This window comes from Saimiri boliviensis, chromosome 8 (assembly GCF_048565385.1).
Source record: "Saimiri boliviensis isolate mSaiBol1 chromosome 8, mSaiBol1.pri, whole genome shotgun sequence".
In the NCBI taxonomy this organism is placed as follows: Eukaryota; Metazoa; Chordata; class Mammalia; order Primates; family Cebidae; genus Saimiri; species Saimiri boliviensis.
Window position 1 is genome coordinate 116,749,764 of NC_133456.1, and position 19,451 is coordinate 116,769,214.

Consider the following 19,451-nt stretch of genomic DNA (forward strand, 5'->3'; position numbering starts at 1 on the left):
GTCTCACTTGACAATTATATTTTAAAAGAGGGCTACTAAAACAAAGGTCTCATAGGCAGAAGTTCTCCTCACCAACACCCCAGAGGTATCCCATCACTGTACTTATTACCTTGCATATGTTGACAAAAAAAGTTTGACGTCTGTTGAAAACTATCAATAGAGCATTTTCCTTCATGAACTGTTCTCAGCACAGATGGTTAAAGAGTGAATCTACTATCCCTTACATGTCATGTAGTAACCTTTTTTTTTAATTAACAAATTCGTATGCCTCCTAAAAAATGCTACAGAGAGAAAAGGCAACTCACTATTTAAATAGAACTATCTGCAAATGAGATAATTAATAAATGAACATCTTGGGGCCAGGAACAGTGGCTCATGCCTGAATTCCAGCACTTCGAGAGGCCGAGGCAGGCAGATCACTTGAGGTCAGGAGTTCAAGACCAGCATGGCCAACATGGTAAAACCCCATCTCAACCGAAAATAAAAAAATTAGCTGGGCATGGTGGTGCACACCTGTAATCCCAGCTACTTGGGAGGCTGAAGAAGGAGAATTGCTTGAACCCAGGAGGCAGAGGTTACAGTGAGCCAAGATCGTGCCACTACACTCTAGCCTGGGCAACAGAGCAAGACTCCATCTCAGAAAAAGAGAACATTTTACATTTACATAGGACCTATCATGTAAATATTCAAAAGCACTTTCTTAACAATTATATTTTGCACAACCAAAATAAACAGATGAAATAAAGGGTTAGTTTTCTCCAGAATTGGCAATATATTGGTAAAGACAGACACCAAAACCAAAACAAAACAGAACAATAAAACTGGCGTCTTGCCCCAAAGTTGGAGCATTCTCTGTCAATATAATTAGGGGACATTACTGGAATTAGCCTCTGAACAGATTTGAAAGACTTCCCCTAAGAGCCCATCTTGAATTATCTAGAACAGGAAGGAAGATCAAATGTACTCAAAACCAACATGTCATCCCATTAATCTTTAAATTAAACATAAAATTAGGTTTCAACTGTATACTTTCCTACAGGCAGCAAGGAGAGAGTCCTGGTATGAAATGAGCACAGCCTGGACGTCCAGAAGGGCATGGAGGTGTAAGTGGGGACTGGGGAAGTAACACAGGGGTGCAAGGGGCATCAAGTACCCCCAGGAATGTGGAAAGGGGCCTAAGACTGTCACCCAGAAGGGATATTTACCTTTTGAAGACAGCGGCAGAGACTTGAGAGGCTCAAGGTGAGCAGAGGATGAGGGTCACGCCCAACAAGTGGAGTTGATTATTTTCTCTCCAAGACTGGGTGAGTTAGAAGAGAGCAAGGCTCTTCAGTGATGGGGAGGAGGAAGCACACGTGGGGTTACTGGACAAGTGGCGGTCCAACTCTGTCTCTGATTTGCTTTGCAGCCTGCAAAGTTAATTCCATTTTTCTGTCTGCAGCCACTCATCTGCTAAAAAAGGGTGAGAGAATAAAAAATAATTATCAAGAGCCAACTCAGAAATGGCTAACTGTTGAATAAGTGAACACTGCCTTCAATTTATTGAATGACTACTATTTACTACTAAGCAGGGATTTTAATTCATTAACTTGATTATACCAAACTAATTCTAAAAGACATTTTAATCTCCTACTAAATAGCCTGACCAGAGACACGCACGTAGCCTGGATAACCGGAGGGTGAAGTCCATCTTTCTACATCCTGCCATACTTCCCCTTCTGAAATAACCTGGCCCTCTGGGATTCTTTGTTGTACTTCTTAAAACAATCAGGTGCAACTACTAGTGTTCACATGCTACACATGCCCTTTGCCACATCAAAGAGAATATTCCTCCAACTGGCTACATGCTTAGTAGTAACGACTGTTGTCTTCAGGCGTCTACACTCCTGCCTGCCCACCTCCCCACACACCGCAATAGGGATTTTTGCTTATTTTGTAAATTTCTGTGTACTGATACGTGGCCAGTCATCAGGTGTGAATAATATGTGTTAAATGGTTAATGAGGCCATAGGATTTACTCTATTTGAAATTTAGTGTTCATATGTACCTGGTTTTTAAACCCCTTTTTTTCCAAAAATGATAATGGCCATTATACTGTATCTGCATTACACCTAATCAGGTTCCCTCTTGTAAAAATAAACTACATCATCTTCATAGTACTGGGCAGGGCCTGTTAAGAGACAAGGATAAATTTAAATTCCATAGGAATGTGGATTTATTTTAAAAAGACAATATGGGACGCCCTCATCATGACTGCCCACAGCCCTTGCACAGGCAGCACCCTGGCCTTCCTGCCCAGACAGCGGCTCCCCGCCACATCTCAGGCTCCCCCTGTTCCTGGGTGCCTGGCCCTCAGCGGGGACTTGCTCCACACTCCTGCTTCCTTTGGAACTGGTGGGGCCAAGGTCACAGGCGTGCTGCTAATGACCGAGAGAACCCTGTCCCCAACACAACCGCTGCCTAAACCGTCTCAGCTGCCGGTCACCGGGCGTTTGAGTAAACCTGTGGATGGTTCAAATGAAAGCCATTTGCATTCCTGGAAACAGACTCCAGGTGCAGGTGCCCAAGGAGGGCTGGTCTGGCTCTCAGGTGATGGGTAAACACTGGCCGAGGGACACCGTGTCAATTCAGTCCGCACAGCCACCACAGCCCACATGCCACAGGTACACCGAGACAGCCAGCTTCCTCCACTGGAGACCCACAGAGATCCCACCTGCCCTTACAGCCGCGTGCTTCTGCCGGAGGCTCCAACATTTCACATACAAAACCCTCTCAATTTTTTTTTTTTTTTTTACATAGTCCATTCCTTCAAAGTGTTTAAAAATAATGTTCATTAAACTCTATTTTGAAACAAACTATAATATAGCTACAATTCAGTTTTCTATTTTGGATTTTAAAATGCTCTGGTTCATGTTCTTGGCATTTTTCTTAAAAACGAATATTATGGTATATTTTAGGAGATAATTTATATGGGAAAAAACCACACACACACACACACACACACACACACACTGAATGTCAGCTTCCACCTAATTTAAACTGTTTACACATTCATGGGAAAACCTCCCTGTTAACCTTGGTGAGGCTGAGATCGCCCTCTACGAGATAAACACGTTCCTCCGGATTCCGAGGGGGCCTGCGTGCTCCCCTCCCCCACCGTGGTGGCCCTGGGACACGGGGGGGACAGAGGGGACCCCAGGAATGGAGAGGACGGAGGGGCACTCGGGGGTGGAGGGGGACGGGGGCACTCGAGGGTGCAGGGGGACGGGGGCACTCTGGGGGTGGAGGGGGACGGGGACACTCCGGGGGTGCAGGGGGACGGGGGCACTTGGGGGTGCAGGGGGACGGGGGCACTCCGGGGGTGGAGGGGGGGACGGGGGGCACTCGGGGGTGCAGGGGGACGGGGGCACTCGGGGGTGGAGGGGGACGGGGGCACTCCGGGGGTGGAGGGGGACGGGGGCACTCGGGGGTGCAGGGGGACGGGGGCACTCCGGAGGTGGAGGGGGACGGGGGCATTCCGGGGGTGGAGGGGGACGGGGGCACTCCGGGGGTGGAGGGGGACGGGGGCACTCGGGGGTGCAGGGGGATGGGGGCACTCCGGAGGTGGAGGGGGACGGGGGGCACTCGGGGGTGGAGGGGGACGGGGGCACTCCGGGGGTGCAGGGGGACGGCGGCACTCCGGGGGTGGAGGGGGACGGGGGCACTCGGGGGTGCAGGGGGACGGGGGGCACTCGGGGGTGAAGGGGGACGGGGGCACTCGGGGGTGCAGGGGACAGAGCGGGGGACGCCGAGGCGAGTGAACAGAGGGTGACCGCGGACGCAGGGGACACGGCGGCGCAGAACGCACGGGAGGTCAGGGCGGCTCCGGGCAAAGAAGCGGCCGCGGTGACTGGGGGCCCTGGGGCCGGACGGCCGGGAGGAGCGGGACAGGGCAGCCGCCCGCGGGCTGCGCGGCCGGAACCGGGGCTCGGTGGCCGGGACGGGCGCGGGGTGGCGGGACCCGGCCGCCCGGCTCTCCCGGCCGCGACTCCCTCGGCCCCGGCCGCGCACTTCACAGCGCGGACTCCTCCGGCGCGCGGCCGCCCGCGCCTTATAAACCCTGCTAAAAATAGCCTGCGAGGCCACCCTCCAATCACAGCGGGCAGAGTTCGAATTGCGCCAATGGCGCGGGCCGTGATGGAGAGGCTCGGTCACGCCAGGCGGGGCCGCTGTGTGTCGCCGCCCGCGATTGGCCGGAGCTGACATCATCGGCGCGCGGCCCCCGGGCCGGGAGCCACGGGATTGGGCTGCGAGCGGGGCGGGCGCGGAGCGAGTCACGTGGGGGGGAGGGGGAGTGGGGGGAGCCGGGCGGGGGCGGAGGGGGAGGCTGGCGGCGGAGCTTTGAATAGGGAAGTTTTGCAGGGGTTACGTTTGCAGTCGGTCCGGTGTTTGCAAATATTGTGTGGGCTCCGCGCGCTGCGGGCTGCGGGAGGGTCCGGCCCGGCGTCTCTGGGAGCCCGGAGTTTGCATGAAACTTTCACCTGCGCTCCGGGGAGACTTTCGGCTCCGGCTCCCACCGCGCGCCTCGCCACGCTCGCGACCGCGGGCCGCGTCCCACCCGGCCCGACATGGACGTGCTCCCCATGTGCAGCATCTTCCAGGAGCTCCAGATCGTGCACGAGACCGGCTACTTCTCGGCGCTGCCGTCCCTGGAGGAGTACTGGCAACAGGTAAAGGCGGCCGGCCGCGGCTCGCTGCGGGCGCCGGGGCGGGGGGCGCGGGCCGGGGCGGCGGGTCGGGCTTCGGACCCGGTGCTCTCTGCGGTCCGCCGGGCCCTGGCCGCGGCTGTCACCGGGGGAGCGGGCGCAGCGCCCCCGCCGATCGACCCTCCGGCCCGCGAGCCGCGTCCGCCCAGGGAAGCCCCAACTCCCGACGCAGCCCGGCCGAGCCCCTGGCACGAGTTCGGAGCCTGTCCCCGCTCCAGACGCCACAGCTGGAGCTTGTCATGGGGACCAACTCGCTCCGCCTGCCAAGGGATTTTTTTGTTTTTTAAAGGGATTTTGTTTTTGTTTTGGTTCTTGATGGTAGTACATAACAGCTTTAAAAAAAATATATCACGTTTTGCCAGCAGAACGTAGATCAGCCCCCCCCCCTTTTTTTTTTCCGTTTTTAAAAACTCTAGACCATGTCTAGTGTTTTCCCCTCTTTGGAATGCCTCACGTTTCCCCTAGATCTGCCTTGTCTCACCTGCTTCTCTTGTTGACCGAGAAAAATAAAAATAAACAAAACTGTGTACACACCGGTGACTTCTCGGTCTTGTGACAATGAGCCTGTCTAAACTGCTTCAAGTCTTAGTTTGGGAAGAAGGACCAGGGTTTCCGACATTGTCGTGGAACTGCAATTTTGGGGCATTGGAAATTTAAGCAACTTGCCATGTTCCGAGCTTATTGCTGGCATCTCCCCAGGGGAGAGAGACTGACACTCGTCCCATTGTCTCTCCAGCGACCGCGGGAGGGTTTGCTGTTGTTTCCCTGCCCTGCTGTGCTGTTTGTTTTTGCCACAAAGTGCGTTGCCAGATCCAGTAGAGGCTGTGGGTTTCCGAGCCTCCAAAGCTTTGAGGAGGATGAAATGCAGGCTGTTGCAACCTTCACATGCCTGCTTAATTGTTCACAATCCTCTCCTGCCTTCTTCCCCCTTCCCCCTACCCAACACTTATTTTTTTTCCTCCTCAGAGAAGCTGCTCCCTGGGACGTGATTGAAATTGATCTAAGTAGTTTCCTTAGGGCATTTGGGATTTGGGCAAACGGCCAGACCTAGCTCCTGGTTGCCTTCGGAGGCTTTTAAACCCTCCGAGAGCTTCGTTCAGGGTCCGGGTGCTCATCAGCGTAATGGAGATTTTAAATTAGCCGGATTATTAAAGTTTAACAAGATCTCCGTAAATGTGCTTTTCTTTTTTTCTTTGGAAAATCAATAAAATATATCGTTGCCGCCTGTCTTCAGAACGTTGTAGTGCGCATTGTAACTCAGACGCCTAGTTTCAGGGAAAAGGGGGAACCATGATTTTCCCGTGTGCTTGCTCACCCCGGCTGTGTGTGAGCCTGGGAGGGGGAGGGCTCGCCTGTGCCGGGAGAGCAGCACAGGGCTAAGTCAGCCCGAGCCCCTGGGGTAGGCTGCGCTCTGGACTGTGGGTGCCTGGAAAATGAGGTGCTCACCAGAGCAGTTTGATGTAGAAACTGAAATCGGTAGAATTGCCAGTAGTAGAGACAACCTTATATGGACATGCAGGCAACTGATCTCGTGAAAATCAGGGCAGACATAATTTAATCCTAAAATGTTTCCTACCATTTTTCTTTTCCAGTGGCTAGAAAGTTTGAAATGGTGGGGAGAGGGGATGCTGATCTCGGCAGTTGTAGCTTCTTGAAAGGTTGGTTGCGGGGCTGGGGAGGGGCACCGTCCACGCCACACTGCATGTCCATTTGAGCTGGGTCCTTATTTGGCTGCCGATCAGAATTTCAAAAGGAAGTCTCCTTTGGCATTGCGTGAAAGAAATAGGAGTGATGACTCATGCCATTGTACTCTTGGCCAGCAGATAAAGTTCTTGTTCATTGTGGGGCTCCCAGCAGGGCGGTGGAGTGACTTCCCCTTGCCTCCTTCACAATAGCAGATGGCCACGCTGGAATTATTTCTGCACTCCTGTTGTTGAAGTTCCTTGTTTTTCTGTGGTCACTGTAGAAGTAGTTAAAGTTCTGTGGCATGCAAGGCCCTGCACTTGGGAATGGCATTCTGTGAAAACGTAGGTCTTGCTGCACAGGAAATGGGTGGTTTCTCTGCAGCTCCATTTGATGCCCCTGAATACAGACAGCTGCTGTCTCCTGTCCCCGAGGGTGGCCCTGTATTGTCAGCCGTGTCCCCAGGGAGGGCCCCCAGAACACGCTGTGTGCCATGCAGTCTTTCTGTCTTGTTGTGTGGTTATCTGTGGGGTGTGAAGGGTGGATGGCTGGGGCTGTCCTTAAAACACATGGTTCTTGACAATGTCAGATCATCTGGTTGAACCTGTTGGGGGGGTATGTGTGTGGGGCCGGTTCTCTTCCTGTGGTTTCATGGGAAACATCAACATTGGTAACTACAACAGAAAAACCGGCTTAGTGATTGTCACCCGTTGTGGCTGCTGGCCCAACACTGGGAAAGGCAGGAGAAGGTTCACCCTCCGACTTCTCCTCTGAATTCTCACCGTTGCTAGAAATAGATTTCCTCTAACTTCCGTGAGGACACGGATGCTTAATTCCACGATGTTTTGCCCCCATAGTGACCGAGCAGCAATGATCTGCCCTTCATTCTTGCATGCTTTTGGAAATTGCTTTTGCTTTTGGTTGCAATAGCCGTCATGTGTCTTCTCTGGTTCATTTTGCACAGACCTGCCTAGAGCTGGAACGTTACCTCCAGAGCGAGCCCTGCTATGTTTCAGCCTCAGAAATCAAATTCGACAGCCAGGAAGATCTGTGGACCAAAATCATTCTGGCTCGGGAGAAAAAGGAGGAATCCGAACTGAAGATTTCTTCCAGTCCTCCGGAGGACACTCTCATCAGCCCGAGCTTTTGTTACAACTTAGAGACCAACAGCCTGAACTCAGATGTCAGCAGCGAGTCCTCTGACAGCTCCGAGGAACTTTCTCCCACAGCCAAGTTTACCTCCGACCCCATCGGTGAAGTTTTGGTCAATTCGGGGAAATTGAGCTCCTCCGTCACCTCCACGCCTCCATCCTCTCCAGAACTGAGCAGGGAACCTTCTCAACTGTGGGGTTGTGTGCCCGGGGAGCTGCCCTCACCAGGGAAGGTACGCAGCGGGACTTCGGGGAAGCCAGGCGACAAGGGAAGCGGCGATGCCTCCCCCGATGGCCGGCGGAGGGTGCACCGGTGCCACTTTAACGGCTGCAGGAAAGTTTACACCAAAAGCTCCCACTTGAAAGCACATCAGCGGACGCACACAGGTCAGTGCTCACGTGGGCCCCGGAGGGCGGCCACTGGTGGGCGCCACTGCCTTGTGGCAGCCCCTGAAGGTGCCGGGGGCTGACCCCTTAGGATGTGGTCAGAGCAGACCCATCCTCACTTCCTCAGAGCCTTCCACCAAAGCACTGGGTCTCTTTGGAGTTCATGGTAGAATCCTAAAAACTGGACTTTTGAGTTGGATAAGCGTTTAACACTGTTCAGATTAAACAAACGAGAGACTAGGTCACGTTCTCCACGGACACCCAGACCTCCACCCCCACCCCGCTGCCGTTCCCGCTTACCGAGGCCACTGCCTGTTCACCAGGGCACACGCGCAGGCTACCTTGACTCGCCCTTGGGTTTCTTCAGTGAAACTCAAGGGTCAGGACAGAGGGTTGCAGGGCAGCGTGGAGGGTGTGGTTTGATGCTGGTGGCCTGAGGCCCGAGTGGGACCGGCCTGCTCTAAAGCGGGAGCCTTCATCAGTGGGGGTGTCCTGCGACGCTCTCTGTGTCTCAGGCAGCCTTTGTTTCTGATACCGCTGGAAACAACAATTTCTTCATGAAATGCCGTCACTTAGGTGAGAGTGCCGTTTAAAAATACCTTGACAATACACTAGGATGATCGGTGAGGAGGCACAGAAAATTTAGAGCGGGGAAGCATCTTAGTGGTCATGTGATGCCGACTCTCATCAGCAGGGCAGCGAATTGCTGAGAGTCAGAGTCCCAGACAGGCTTGGTGACAGCTGAGATTGGGATCGGTGTGGCCTGAAATCCAGGCCCAGGCCTGTTTCGGCGTACTCTAGGACTGGCTTGGTGACGCTGTATTTTCAGGTCGCGCTTGCATTAAATTCCTATTTATCATTTGACCAAGGAATGACAGCGACCCGGCTGTTGAGTTGCCATTTAGAGAGTGATTCAGAGGCCTGGCACTGGGGCTTCCCAGAAGCTGGTCACTTCTGTTTTGTAGAAATGGAGAAGGTCCCCGAGGAAAGCGCAGAGACTCACTCCGTAGGGAAGTGAGTAGGGAAGGGAAGCGTGCTTCGGAGAAGCAGTTGCCGTGGAGAAGGCGGTAGCCCTAGCTCTGCGGGGCTGGGGGCTGGCTGGCTGGCGCCTCTTCCGCCGGCATCTGGCTGGCCTGAGTTGTCATCCTCTACGTTGGCTTCGACGACAGCACCATGGGCTTGGCCGAAGCTGCGTCCCTTGGACGGTAGTGGGAGGCCTGAGACTGGGTCAGGAGAGAGCTCCTGTCGTCTCTCTGAGGCTGCCAGCTACTGTCCTCCACCGACGTGTGTTACCGCTGGCAGAAGCCACTGGGACCGTGACCTCGCATCCCACCGCTGTGGCTGTGGCAGCCTTCCCCGCTTCCCTCTGTGGGTCAGCAAAGTCATGCCCGCTTCTCCTGTGCTCTCTTCCCAGGAGAAAAGCCTTACAGATGCTCATGGGAAGGGTGTGAGTGGCGTTTTGCGAGAAGTGATGAGTTAACCAGGCACTTCCGAAAGCACACCGGGGCCAAGCCTTTTAAATGCTCCCACTGTGACAGGTACGTGCATGCGGACGACACTGGGCGAGGAGTGTGGGGCCCCGGGAGAGTGATGAGCAGGCCGAGGGGCGTGCGGGGCGCGGGTGAAGGAAGGCACGCGCGTTTCTACGTGTGCACGTGTCTTTTCATGCCTGGGACTTTTTAGAAAGTCTGGTGTGCTCGTCGTCCGTGGTCAGGAAGAACTTCACTTCCAGTTTGAAGATTTAAGTCCGTTCACCTTCTCCAAAGCACTCTCCAGCCAGTGATGGCAGACACCCTGGATTCACATTGCTGTCCGTGGGCGGCTCCTGTCCCTGAAAACGTGGCTGGGGCCTGGGAGAATTCCCGCTTTCCCTTCAGGGGTTAGACTGGGCAGGGAGGTGAGGGCCTGGGCCGGATCACCGGAGGGATGGGAACCTAACGTCTGTGCCTCTCGTTGGCCCCACAGGTGTTTTTCCAGGTCTGACCACCTGGCCCTGCACATGAAGAGGCATCTCTGAGGGAGCCGGGAAGTGGATCCCGTAGGGAAAAGGCTTCCGGGCTGAGAGCCGGCCGTGGAAGGAGGGGTGCGTGGTCCAGCCGAAGCATGCCGTCTGCACCCTCCCCAGTTGCCTCCAGGGCCTCTCCTTGGAAGGTCTTTTGAGGGCCGCTGAAGTCCTGTAAGAAGCGGCATAGCACCCGTGGTGCATGGTGTGTGGATACCCTGGACTCGCCACTGGGACCCGACTTTCCGAGTGGCGCCTAAGCCTTTGCCGTGAGCATGCGCACTGAGAATGTTAATGGCTGGGTTGATTGTATGCTGAGGATCTATTACTGACTGTATGATGAGGCCAACTTTTTTCCTTGCGGTCAAGAAGACTGCAAGAGTTGGGGAAAAAGTAGTTTGAATGTTTTGTGTGTAAGGAGTATACACCATGAGATGAGATGACCACCAATCATTTCCTGGGGGGGAGGGGGTGTCTGCACCTTAGGAAAAAACAAAAATCAAAAAAACAAACAAAAAAAAAACAAAAACAAAAAAAGAAGGAAAATCTTGGAGGGTGGGCGTGGGAACTCAGGACCCCAGCGTGGTGAGTGGTGTGGGGAGGGGAAGCCTCTCTTTCCCTCTTCTGTGTGAGAGGAGCTGTTAGTGTCTGGTGCAGCTATTAAATGTGCAATGTGTCAAGTAGCTTGTTTTACACGCTACAACATAGCTCATTTGTAACCCATTGTATAAGCTGTGTATTTACAAATATAACACAACAGTTTAACTTTTCCTTAGAATACAAAAAAGTCATGCATGGTCTGGGGAACTATATGCTTTTCCATTTTTAAGTCAGGACTGCAATACTGATTCCAGTCAATGAGCAGCTAAGATCCAGTCTGTCTAATACAGTGACCCCTAGCCACCCGGGCCTGGCCATATACAATTCTTTCCCCTCCGAATTTGTAACACTCCCCTTCCGGAAAGGCATTGTGCAACACAGGATTATTTTTAAATGATTCTGAATTTGAATTAATGTTTTGGAGAATTTTGTGATGCCCTTAGTAGAAATTGGACACATTGTTGAGTGTCGCAAAGCTAGGGCCAGGAATTGCTGGTCTAATGTTTCATTAGACTGAGAACCTAAAATTTTTCTCAGTTGGGTGGATAAAACCACTAATGCTTAGAAACTGTTTTCTCATGCAGCTACGTTTCTCTTATTTATGCCTTGAGGACTAATTTCTGGTTTTCTAGCTGTTAATGCACTGTTGACCTTCATAATGGTGCCTTACGCAAGCGATCCCTTACGTGGGGTCTCATACAGGGGTGTGGGCGATGCGTGCTTTATTAAGGCTCTCTTTTCACCTGGCAGTGTACTGTATCAACGTAAAATACAGAAACAAATCTCTCTGAGGTCCTCCTTCACAAAGACATAGAGCAAAACTCCCTTCACATGTCAGTATTTGGTCAACATTTTAGACAACTTGACGGTCAGTGTTAACATGGAAAACATGAAAATGGAAAAATCTGACCAATTCTGCCACCTTGAGACTTTCATATAGACCTTGCACAATTGTATAGATTACACACCGGCTGTATTTAATATGTAACATTTTCACACATATTAAAGATACAGAAGTATTAAAAAAAAAACCCGATGTTAATGTATTTGCTTAAAAGGCACAAGTTTCACATATCTGTCTAGCTATCTTGGTAATACAGAAAGTATACTACTTTTTTTAAAAAGTGGGCAGAATTCTTGTGTATGTATATTTGTGTCTATAGTATGTGTATGTGTGTATATATATATATATATTATATATAGATAATATATAAATATTTTTTTTAAGGAGAAACTAGAATGTTTAGCTAGAAAATTTCACAGCCTGTGAAGAAATATTTCAAAATGGCCATAAAGGAGGTAAAAATGAAAACCACAACCTAACTTTTATAGAGGCTTTATCTTTAATTTAACGATTTACAGAGGACTTTCTCACTTGAATCTGTTCCGGGCTGCCTGCGTTGTCCATCAGATGGGCAAGCCTGGAATAGGGCACGTTCGGCCTTTCAGAAGTGGCCTGAACAGAATACTGCAGCCCAGGCTGGACTCAGACACACTAAGGTTTTGATTTGGAATTTCAGCCTTATTAGAAGATCTAACCTAAGAGTAAGCTAGCCACAGGGATTCTTTTGTAGAACACTTTTTATGCAGATGAAGCTATTTTTTCCAGCATGTAGATTCTTCCAGTTTTTCCGAGGAGTGATTTCCCCGAATTGGCATACCACAGCGCGGACAGCTGATATTTCACCCAGCTGCCGGCCTGTGGGTGTGGTTCTTTGCTTTATATATATATACACACATGTGCGTCTGGCTGGGCTGGTATTTTGTTTGATCTTCCTGGAAATGAGCAATGACTAATGCTCACATAACTGTGTTTTTTTTTTTTTTTTTTTTTTTTTTTTCTTTAATCTGGGCTGATGAATACATTTACCTGAGAAACGCATTTCATTTTGCTTGGGTGGAAGTGCAGTTTTCTGTTGGCAGTTCAGAATCCAAACACTTGATTTGCTGGGTTTGGAAAAATCCTTTTTTGGCCTTCTGTGTGCTTAGCCATAACAATTCCATTAAGCAAGAAGGTAAACAAAAGACAAAAAAAAAAAAAAAAAAAAAAAACTTGCACTGGCTTGTCTCACTTCTGAAACACGTCGGAGCTGTTTGCCTGGGTGGGGCTGGGTACCGTACCTGTCAATGCCTGTGATTTTCATAATTAGCACGTACATAAAGAAGTACATTCTGTTCAGGTGATAACTGAGCCTCAATCAAGCAGAAACTTTTTGCTTGAAATTAAAAAAAAAAAAATTTCTATTAGTGAAATTTCTTTTTTTTTTTTTTTTTGGACGCACCCTGTTATCTAAAGAATCTTTGTAAGATTTTTGTAAAATTTTGTTTTACAAGATTTTATTTGAAATTGTTTTTTGCAAGATTGTTATATTTCTGTATGAATGTATTTTTTATTGGAATAACATAAAAGAATTCTTATCAGCATCTTGAGTCTGGTTGTTTTTGGGGGGAAGGGGGTTGTTGGAACAAATCCCTGCTGCATTCACTGCTCTGGCTTCCTCCTGGGGGAAATCTCCATTGTACAGCCCTGAGAACTACTCACCTACCCCAGCCCCTTGCTCTCCATTTTCCATGGCCTGTCCTGGGAGCTGAGGGATGTCAGCGAGCCTGACGTTGCCCTCATGATGAATGCATCGAATACTCTTCTCCCAGGGCTGAGAAAAACAGCCTCCGGTCTGCGGGCACAGTAGAGAAACATGCCAGGTTTTATCCTCCATGGCTCAAGCCAGGGGATGCCTTGCGGACGCATCTGCATAGTGACAAACGAGTGCTTCCCTGTCACTTCATGCGTTCACAGCCTGCTCCGGTTCTGGGCCTGCCTTCCCCAGCCAGGCCTGCCACACACCTGGCTGAGGTGGGTCTGGGAGGGGTGGAGGAGACAGAGGGACTCCAGGCCAGAGGGCTGCTGTCACCACCTTCAGCCCACTCGCAGTCCAGGAGGGCAGAAAGTAAAAGATGACATCATTGCCAAGTAAGCCTCTATCTCTGTTTAAGGCCAGTGAGATCTATTAGAGTTTGAAAACAGGCAGTCTTTTGTTTTGTAGAGCAATGTTTAGTGAGTCGCCTCAGCTTTGCTTCACTGGGGGCCAGGACAGTTTGATCGTGTAGCGGTCCTTGTTCAGATTGCACTAAGCCAATCGGTAGCAAGGCGGTAATCGATGGGTTTCCGTGGGAACCAGCTTCTTAGTGCGACAGCAATGATACTCTCCTTTAGTGGCTAACATGCTCACATCTCTCCATAGCTCTTCATTTTGCTAAACTGGGGAATTTACACTAGTTGCTTTTAACTTTTATAATTGGAGAAGGGATGTTAAGAGGTGTGCCCAGATGAGGAATTTTAAGTGATGTTCTTTCTATAACTGTGGTAAAAATGTCAGCAGTTTGGAAGGAGTTGTGGTGGGGCAGGGTGTGGGAGCAGATGACATTATTGCCAGGATTCATGGGTGTGTGATGCTCCGAGCACATGTCAACGTGACTCACCGCTGGCTTGCCCTGACCGTACAGTCTAAATAAAGTCTTGATAATCATTCTCGGCGACTATGAAGACTTGACCACTTTGTCATGGAAAGACTGTGTGGGACAGCTAAGTTATGTTCAAATAAGGCTCTTAGGAGTACTGCTGTGCCAGGAATCAGCTGCAAACCCGGAGTATTTATAGAAGTATAAAATATTTCAGTCTGCTTAACAAATTTTTTGAAACCTAGCTAAAAGAAAGGAAATGTTCTAGCTTAAAGAGCTGTGTGCTTTGGACAGTATGCTGAGTTCCGCTGGCCCTCCGTTTGCTTATTGCTAAAATAGGGCTAGGTCACATGGATCCAGCATTCTCAATAGCACTCCAATTCTGTGGTCTGTAAATATAGGGTGGACTTCAAATTACACGTTCGCCATCTTCAGAGTGCTGGCCTCAGCTCCAGAAAGCTTTCTCTTGTGCTACATGAAAGAATTGTTGAAGAAAACTGCGCAAATGGAAAATAGGACTTTCTCAAATTGCCCTTTGCCCCTCTAATTACAGTTAAGTTATTCAGACTTTTTTTTTTGCTTTACAGCATGCCATTTTTTTTAAATAAAAAACACCAACATTTTTGAAAAGTGCTATTGTAGCCATAAATGAACCCAGGTCTCCCAGGTCTCCCCACGTTACCAGCCCCGTTCCCTATCCAAGCGTCCTGAGTGCTCAAAGGACCACCCAGGCAGTCAGAGGAATGTGTCTTCCGTTTGTACTGAAATCGCTCTGGAGAAAGAACACAGCCCTCACACCTAACTCCTCTCTTTTCTTTTAATATTGTGCCATCAGGAGCTACATTTTAACAACCATCTTTGCCAAACTGAATTATTTTCCTAGCAAAATTTCATGATGACACAGGTAGTGGTATCTGCTTCCTGCTTCTTGTGCTGCACTGTGTGTGTGTGTGTGTGTGTGTGTGTGTGTATGTGTGTGTCCCAATATTTTGCATAGTAATACTCTGTACAGTAGATTATGGGTCCCCAATCCCCAGGCCATGGATCGGTACTGTTCCAGCTCAGCAGTGGCATTAGATTCTCTATGGTGAACTGTGCATGCGAGGGATCTTATGAGAATATAATGCCCCAATGCTTGATGTGCTAAGGTGCAACGGTTTCATCTTCAAACTGTCTTCTGCCTCCACCTATCCCTACCCTTCTCCATGCCCACTCCCCACCATCCCTGGTCCGTGGAAAAATAGTCTTCCATGAAATGAGCCCCCGGTGCCAAAAAGGTTGGGACCTGCTGCAGCAGCTGTTCTATCCGTTTCACAGGTGAGGAAAACCGCGGCCCTAGGAGAGTACACAACTTCCCTGAGGGCACAGCTAGGAAGCAGCAGGCTCAGCGTGCTGGTCCAGCTCTCAGATGCCAAGGACCGTGCTTTTCGTCACCATCGCGCATTGCTGTCCCGCCCAACCTTTGCTGTTCCATCTGCAGGAGGCACCATCACATGACCTTACATGTAGGAAATGCAGACAGCGCTTTCTCGCAATTCCGAAGCACTCCGGCTATAAATTGTGCTGTAATCCCGAGAAAACAAAAGTAACCATTTTGAATTGCTTTCAAGATATGAGACAGATGGCACATATTTATTTTTAATGTTTAAGAAGATAGAGAAAGCAACTGGAGATGTGGCATCCTGCATTAATTGGCATGAATCACCTAATGCACACAGTTAAGATACAGAGAGAGGGGAAGGAGGCCCATGCATCACGCAAATGAGGCGACACAACAAAGTGTGTCTAACTAGATTTATTTTATAACAAGTCTTTCTGCTTCTAAGTAATTTTAATGAGAATTCTCTAAACGTCTGTGAATGAACAAAGAGGAGAACAAATATGGGCTCTGCACGTCCGGAGAGAAGCCACCCTGGCCTGCACAGTCACCACGGGATCCTAAGACAGAATTAACCAGAATGCCATTGTCCCACGAGTCCCTTCAAACTCCAGTTGCTAAGTTGCATTTACTTTCCTTTACATGATCCGTGCAAAAGAGCATCTGCGTGTGTGTATTTATATTTAGATACATGTGTATGTGTATATATAAAGTGTACATGAGTGTGCACATTTGATACATACATATACAGAAATATATGTTGACATATGTACTCCGCAATCACCACATGATCTCTGAGATTATTTCTGAAACTGAGAACCCCTGGTTCGGATCTGCCATGAACAAAAATGAACGTCTTCCGATGCTCCCGCGCCTGGCTAATGGGTAACTGAGCACAGGGGTGCGAGCAGTTTTTCCAAGACTTGTCCGTTGCTGACGGCAAAGCACACTTCAGGTGACTTGCACGTATCAGCCGAGCGCAGCTTCATTCCCCTCGGTTTCTTAAGTGTGCATTACCACATTTCATGTGGTTGTGCAAGATCTGCTTCCAGATTTGCAAGATAGTTAATGACATGCGCTGACATTACCAGTCCACTCACTCCAGAGCCAGGCGGTGTGGCCCAAGTGGAACTTTCCTGTCGGTGAGGAGTCGAGACAGTGGGACAGATTGGACTGCAGTGAAATGCAGCCTTCTCAATCCTCTTTCAGGCCAGAGGGGGAAACACTTCACCTTCGTCTCCGCCTTCACTTGCGAAATATACTATCCTCCTCAAACAGGTTATTGATTCACAAGCTCAGGAGCTACAGCAAGCCGGCCCACCACGACACATATGTGTATTTGCTGAGTTTTTTGTTTCTTTAATCTAACTTTTCATGGTAAATTGCCTTTGAGCAACATTCACATGTATAAATAATTGAGTTCATGTAATTAAAGAGAACATAAGCGTTAGCTACATATTTGAAACAGTCAGCTTAGGATCCGCACTTAACGCCACGCATTTACTGGTCGTTTTGCCCTGTAGGCAAGATACAGGAGGCAGGAGCTACTCCAGGATGGGCAGGGCAAGAGACCGCAAGAAAGTCCCCCCTTTTTTTTTTTTTTTTTTTTTTTTTTTTTGAGACGGAGTTTCGCTCTTGTTACCCAGGCTGGAGTGCAATGGCACGATCTCGGCTCACCGCAACCTCCGCCTCCCGGGTTCAGGCAATTCTCCTTCCTCAGCCTCCTGAGTAGCTGGGATTACAGGCACGTGCCACCATGCCCAGCTAATTTTTTGTATTTTTAGTAGAGACGGGGTTTCACCATGTTGACCAGGATGGTCTCGATCTCTCGACCTCGTGATCCACCCGCCTCGGCCTCCCAAAGTGCTGGGATTACAGGCTTGAGCCACTGCGCCCGGCCTCGAAAGTCCCCCATTTCTAAAGCGGCTCCCAGCACTTTCCCCTAGACCTGAAGGAGGTGCAGGAAGAACAGTGAACGCTGAACTAAACTTAAGAAATCAAGGGGAATGGAGCTGCACTCGGTTGACACATCCAAGTCACCCATAAATGTGCTTTGTCGTCAACAAAGGGCAACTCTTGGAAAACTAGTGTGTAACCCTGTGTTCAGTTACCCAGGAGCCAAGTGCGAGAGCTTCAGAAGACGTTCATTGTTTGTTCCGGCAGATTTGAATCAGGACAGTCATGTCCACAGATGGTTCCAAAGAGCGTGGCAAACACCTTCCGGGCTTCTTCATTGTCTAAGCAGCTCCTTTTCAAGGCTCAAGGAGGGCAAGGGGATGGAGCTGTGGGAACAGCGCTAGTCCCGTCCTCCACCCTAGGAGAAAGGAGGATGCGGTTTAAGAGGGGAAGGCATGCCCCCAGCTCCTGGGTCACCATTAATCAACTGTGCCCCAGCCGCTGAGCTCCCTGCACTTGGGGAATGCGAAACGTTGCCTTTCAAGGATGCGTAGGCTTAGTAACTGGATCATGAAATAATTCGTACAAAACCCCGTGACAGGAGTGCACCTGTATCACAAACCTACGCATGTACCCCTGAACCTCAAATAAACATTTAAAAACCAAGACAAGCCAAAAATAAACAAACGAACAAAACAAAACTGTAAAGATGGCATTCAAATAACTTGGATTTATCAATTTAAAATATTAAAATATTTGCAACTCTCTGACTTAAAAAAAAAAAAAAGCATGGACGTATCTTCATGAGCAGCCTAGGGTAGCACCTGGAAGTCAGACTCCTGGACAGAAAAGTAGGGAAGCCATTACCCAAGTGCCCCACGGCTGTTCCTTTAAGCTTATGAGTTTCCTTAAAAAACTTTCTGGGCCGGGCACGGTGGCTCACACCTGTAATCCCAGCACTTTGAGAAGCCAAGATAGGAAAATCACAAGGTCAGGAGTTCAAGACCAGCCCGACCAACATGGTGAAACCCTGTCTCTACTAAAAACACAAAAATTAGCCAGGCGTGGTGGTACACACCTGTAATCCCAGCTACTCAGGAGGCTGAGGCAGGAGAATCGCTTGAACCCAGGAGGCAGAGGTAGCAATGATGCGGGATCATGCCACTGTGACAGAACGAAACTCTGTCTCAAAACAAAACAAAAAACTTTCAACAGTACTACAATCTCGGAGCCACTGTTTTTAAGGGATTGCTAAGAATGATATTCGCAAAGAGTAGACATTTACCCTGGTTATGTTTTGAGCACACAAAGGGGAGTATTCCTTTATGGAACCTACAGGTAAAGATTTTGCCAATTTTTGGCTTTGGGATTGTTACTTAGACAGAGCTGTGTTTTTCTCACCTTTAAAATGGGGTAGTGGGGAACTGTTCTGGATTTTTGCAGGATGAGAGGCAAGGCATGCAGAGGGCCGAGTCCATGGCCTGAGACATGAAACATAAGCCATAGTGGATCACTGTTTTCATGGAGTGGATCACTGTTTTCATGGAGTGGATCACTATTTTCATGGAGTGGGGGATAATTACTTTTTAGGAAAATAATTCCTGTTTTTCCTGTTGAATTCAGTTGCAAATGGATTTTGTTTTTAATTGGCAATATGAAAGGTTCATTCACATTTAAATTTCACAACATAATTTTCCAGGGAATTCAGGGAGGAACAGACAGAGAACACTGTGCTGTGTTTTTATGACATGGAGAGTAGTTTCCTTCTGCAATGCTTGCCTTGCTGCTGAAATCTTTCAGGAAGGAAGTTCCGCAAGTCTTTGAGTAAAACTCTCCTGTCAAAAGCTGAGTCGTACTGACCAACGGCAGAATTGAATTGATCAACAGATTCAGTGAGTTGAAATTCCTTGTGATTTTGACAAAAGACAAGGAACCCAGATGCCCCAAGAGTTACTGCAGTTTTCATGAGTGGCTATAAATCTAGAGATTGGTCTAATTCTTCTGATTCAGAGGCACTCTGCTTAAGTCACCACCAAATAGATGTCTCACCGCGATCGCTGTCATAATTGCATTATTTGTTATATTCTTTGCAAGTAAATGAAGTATGTGAGTAGAACCCCTCTTACGTCACAAAGTGTCAGTCTGTGTGC

General features: G+C 49.3%; 1 protein-coding gene and 1 long non-coding RNA gene across 3 annotated transcripts in view; one reads left to right on the top strand and one right to left on the bottom strand.

The window, feature by feature from the left end:
• LOC141585466 (uncharacterized) overlaps nucleotides 1-4,051 on the bottom strand; it is a 36,619-nt gene extending 32,568 nt beyond the window's left edge. The window contains exons 1-2 of one of the 2 annotated variants that reach the window (XR_012519006.1): nucleotides 3,848-4,051; nucleotides 1,206-1,449 (exon numbers count right to left, since the gene is read on the bottom strand). This is a non-coding gene — a long non-coding RNA (uncharacterized LOC141585466). Of the gene's footprint in view, nucleotides 1-1,205; nucleotides 1,453-3,847 lie in introns of both variants that reach the window. The other variant, XR_012519005.1, reaches the window with a different exon arrangement.
• A 323-nt stretch (nucleotides 4,052-4,374) lies between these two features.
• KLF6 (KLF transcription factor 6) lies at nucleotides 4,375-12,992 on the top strand. The gene is made up of 4 exons (XM_039478622.2): nucleotides 4,375-4,709; nucleotides 7,393-7,966; nucleotides 9,381-9,504; nucleotides 9,932-12,992. The coding sequence occupies exons 1-4, from the start codon at nucleotides 4,608-4,610 to the stop codon at nucleotides 9,981-9,983; spliced, it is 852 nt and encodes a 283-aa protein (XP_039334556.1). The 5' UTR covers nucleotides 4,375-4,607; the 3' UTR covers nucleotides 9,984-12,992.
• The last annotated feature ends 6,459 nt before the right edge of the window (nucleotides 12,993-19,451 follow it).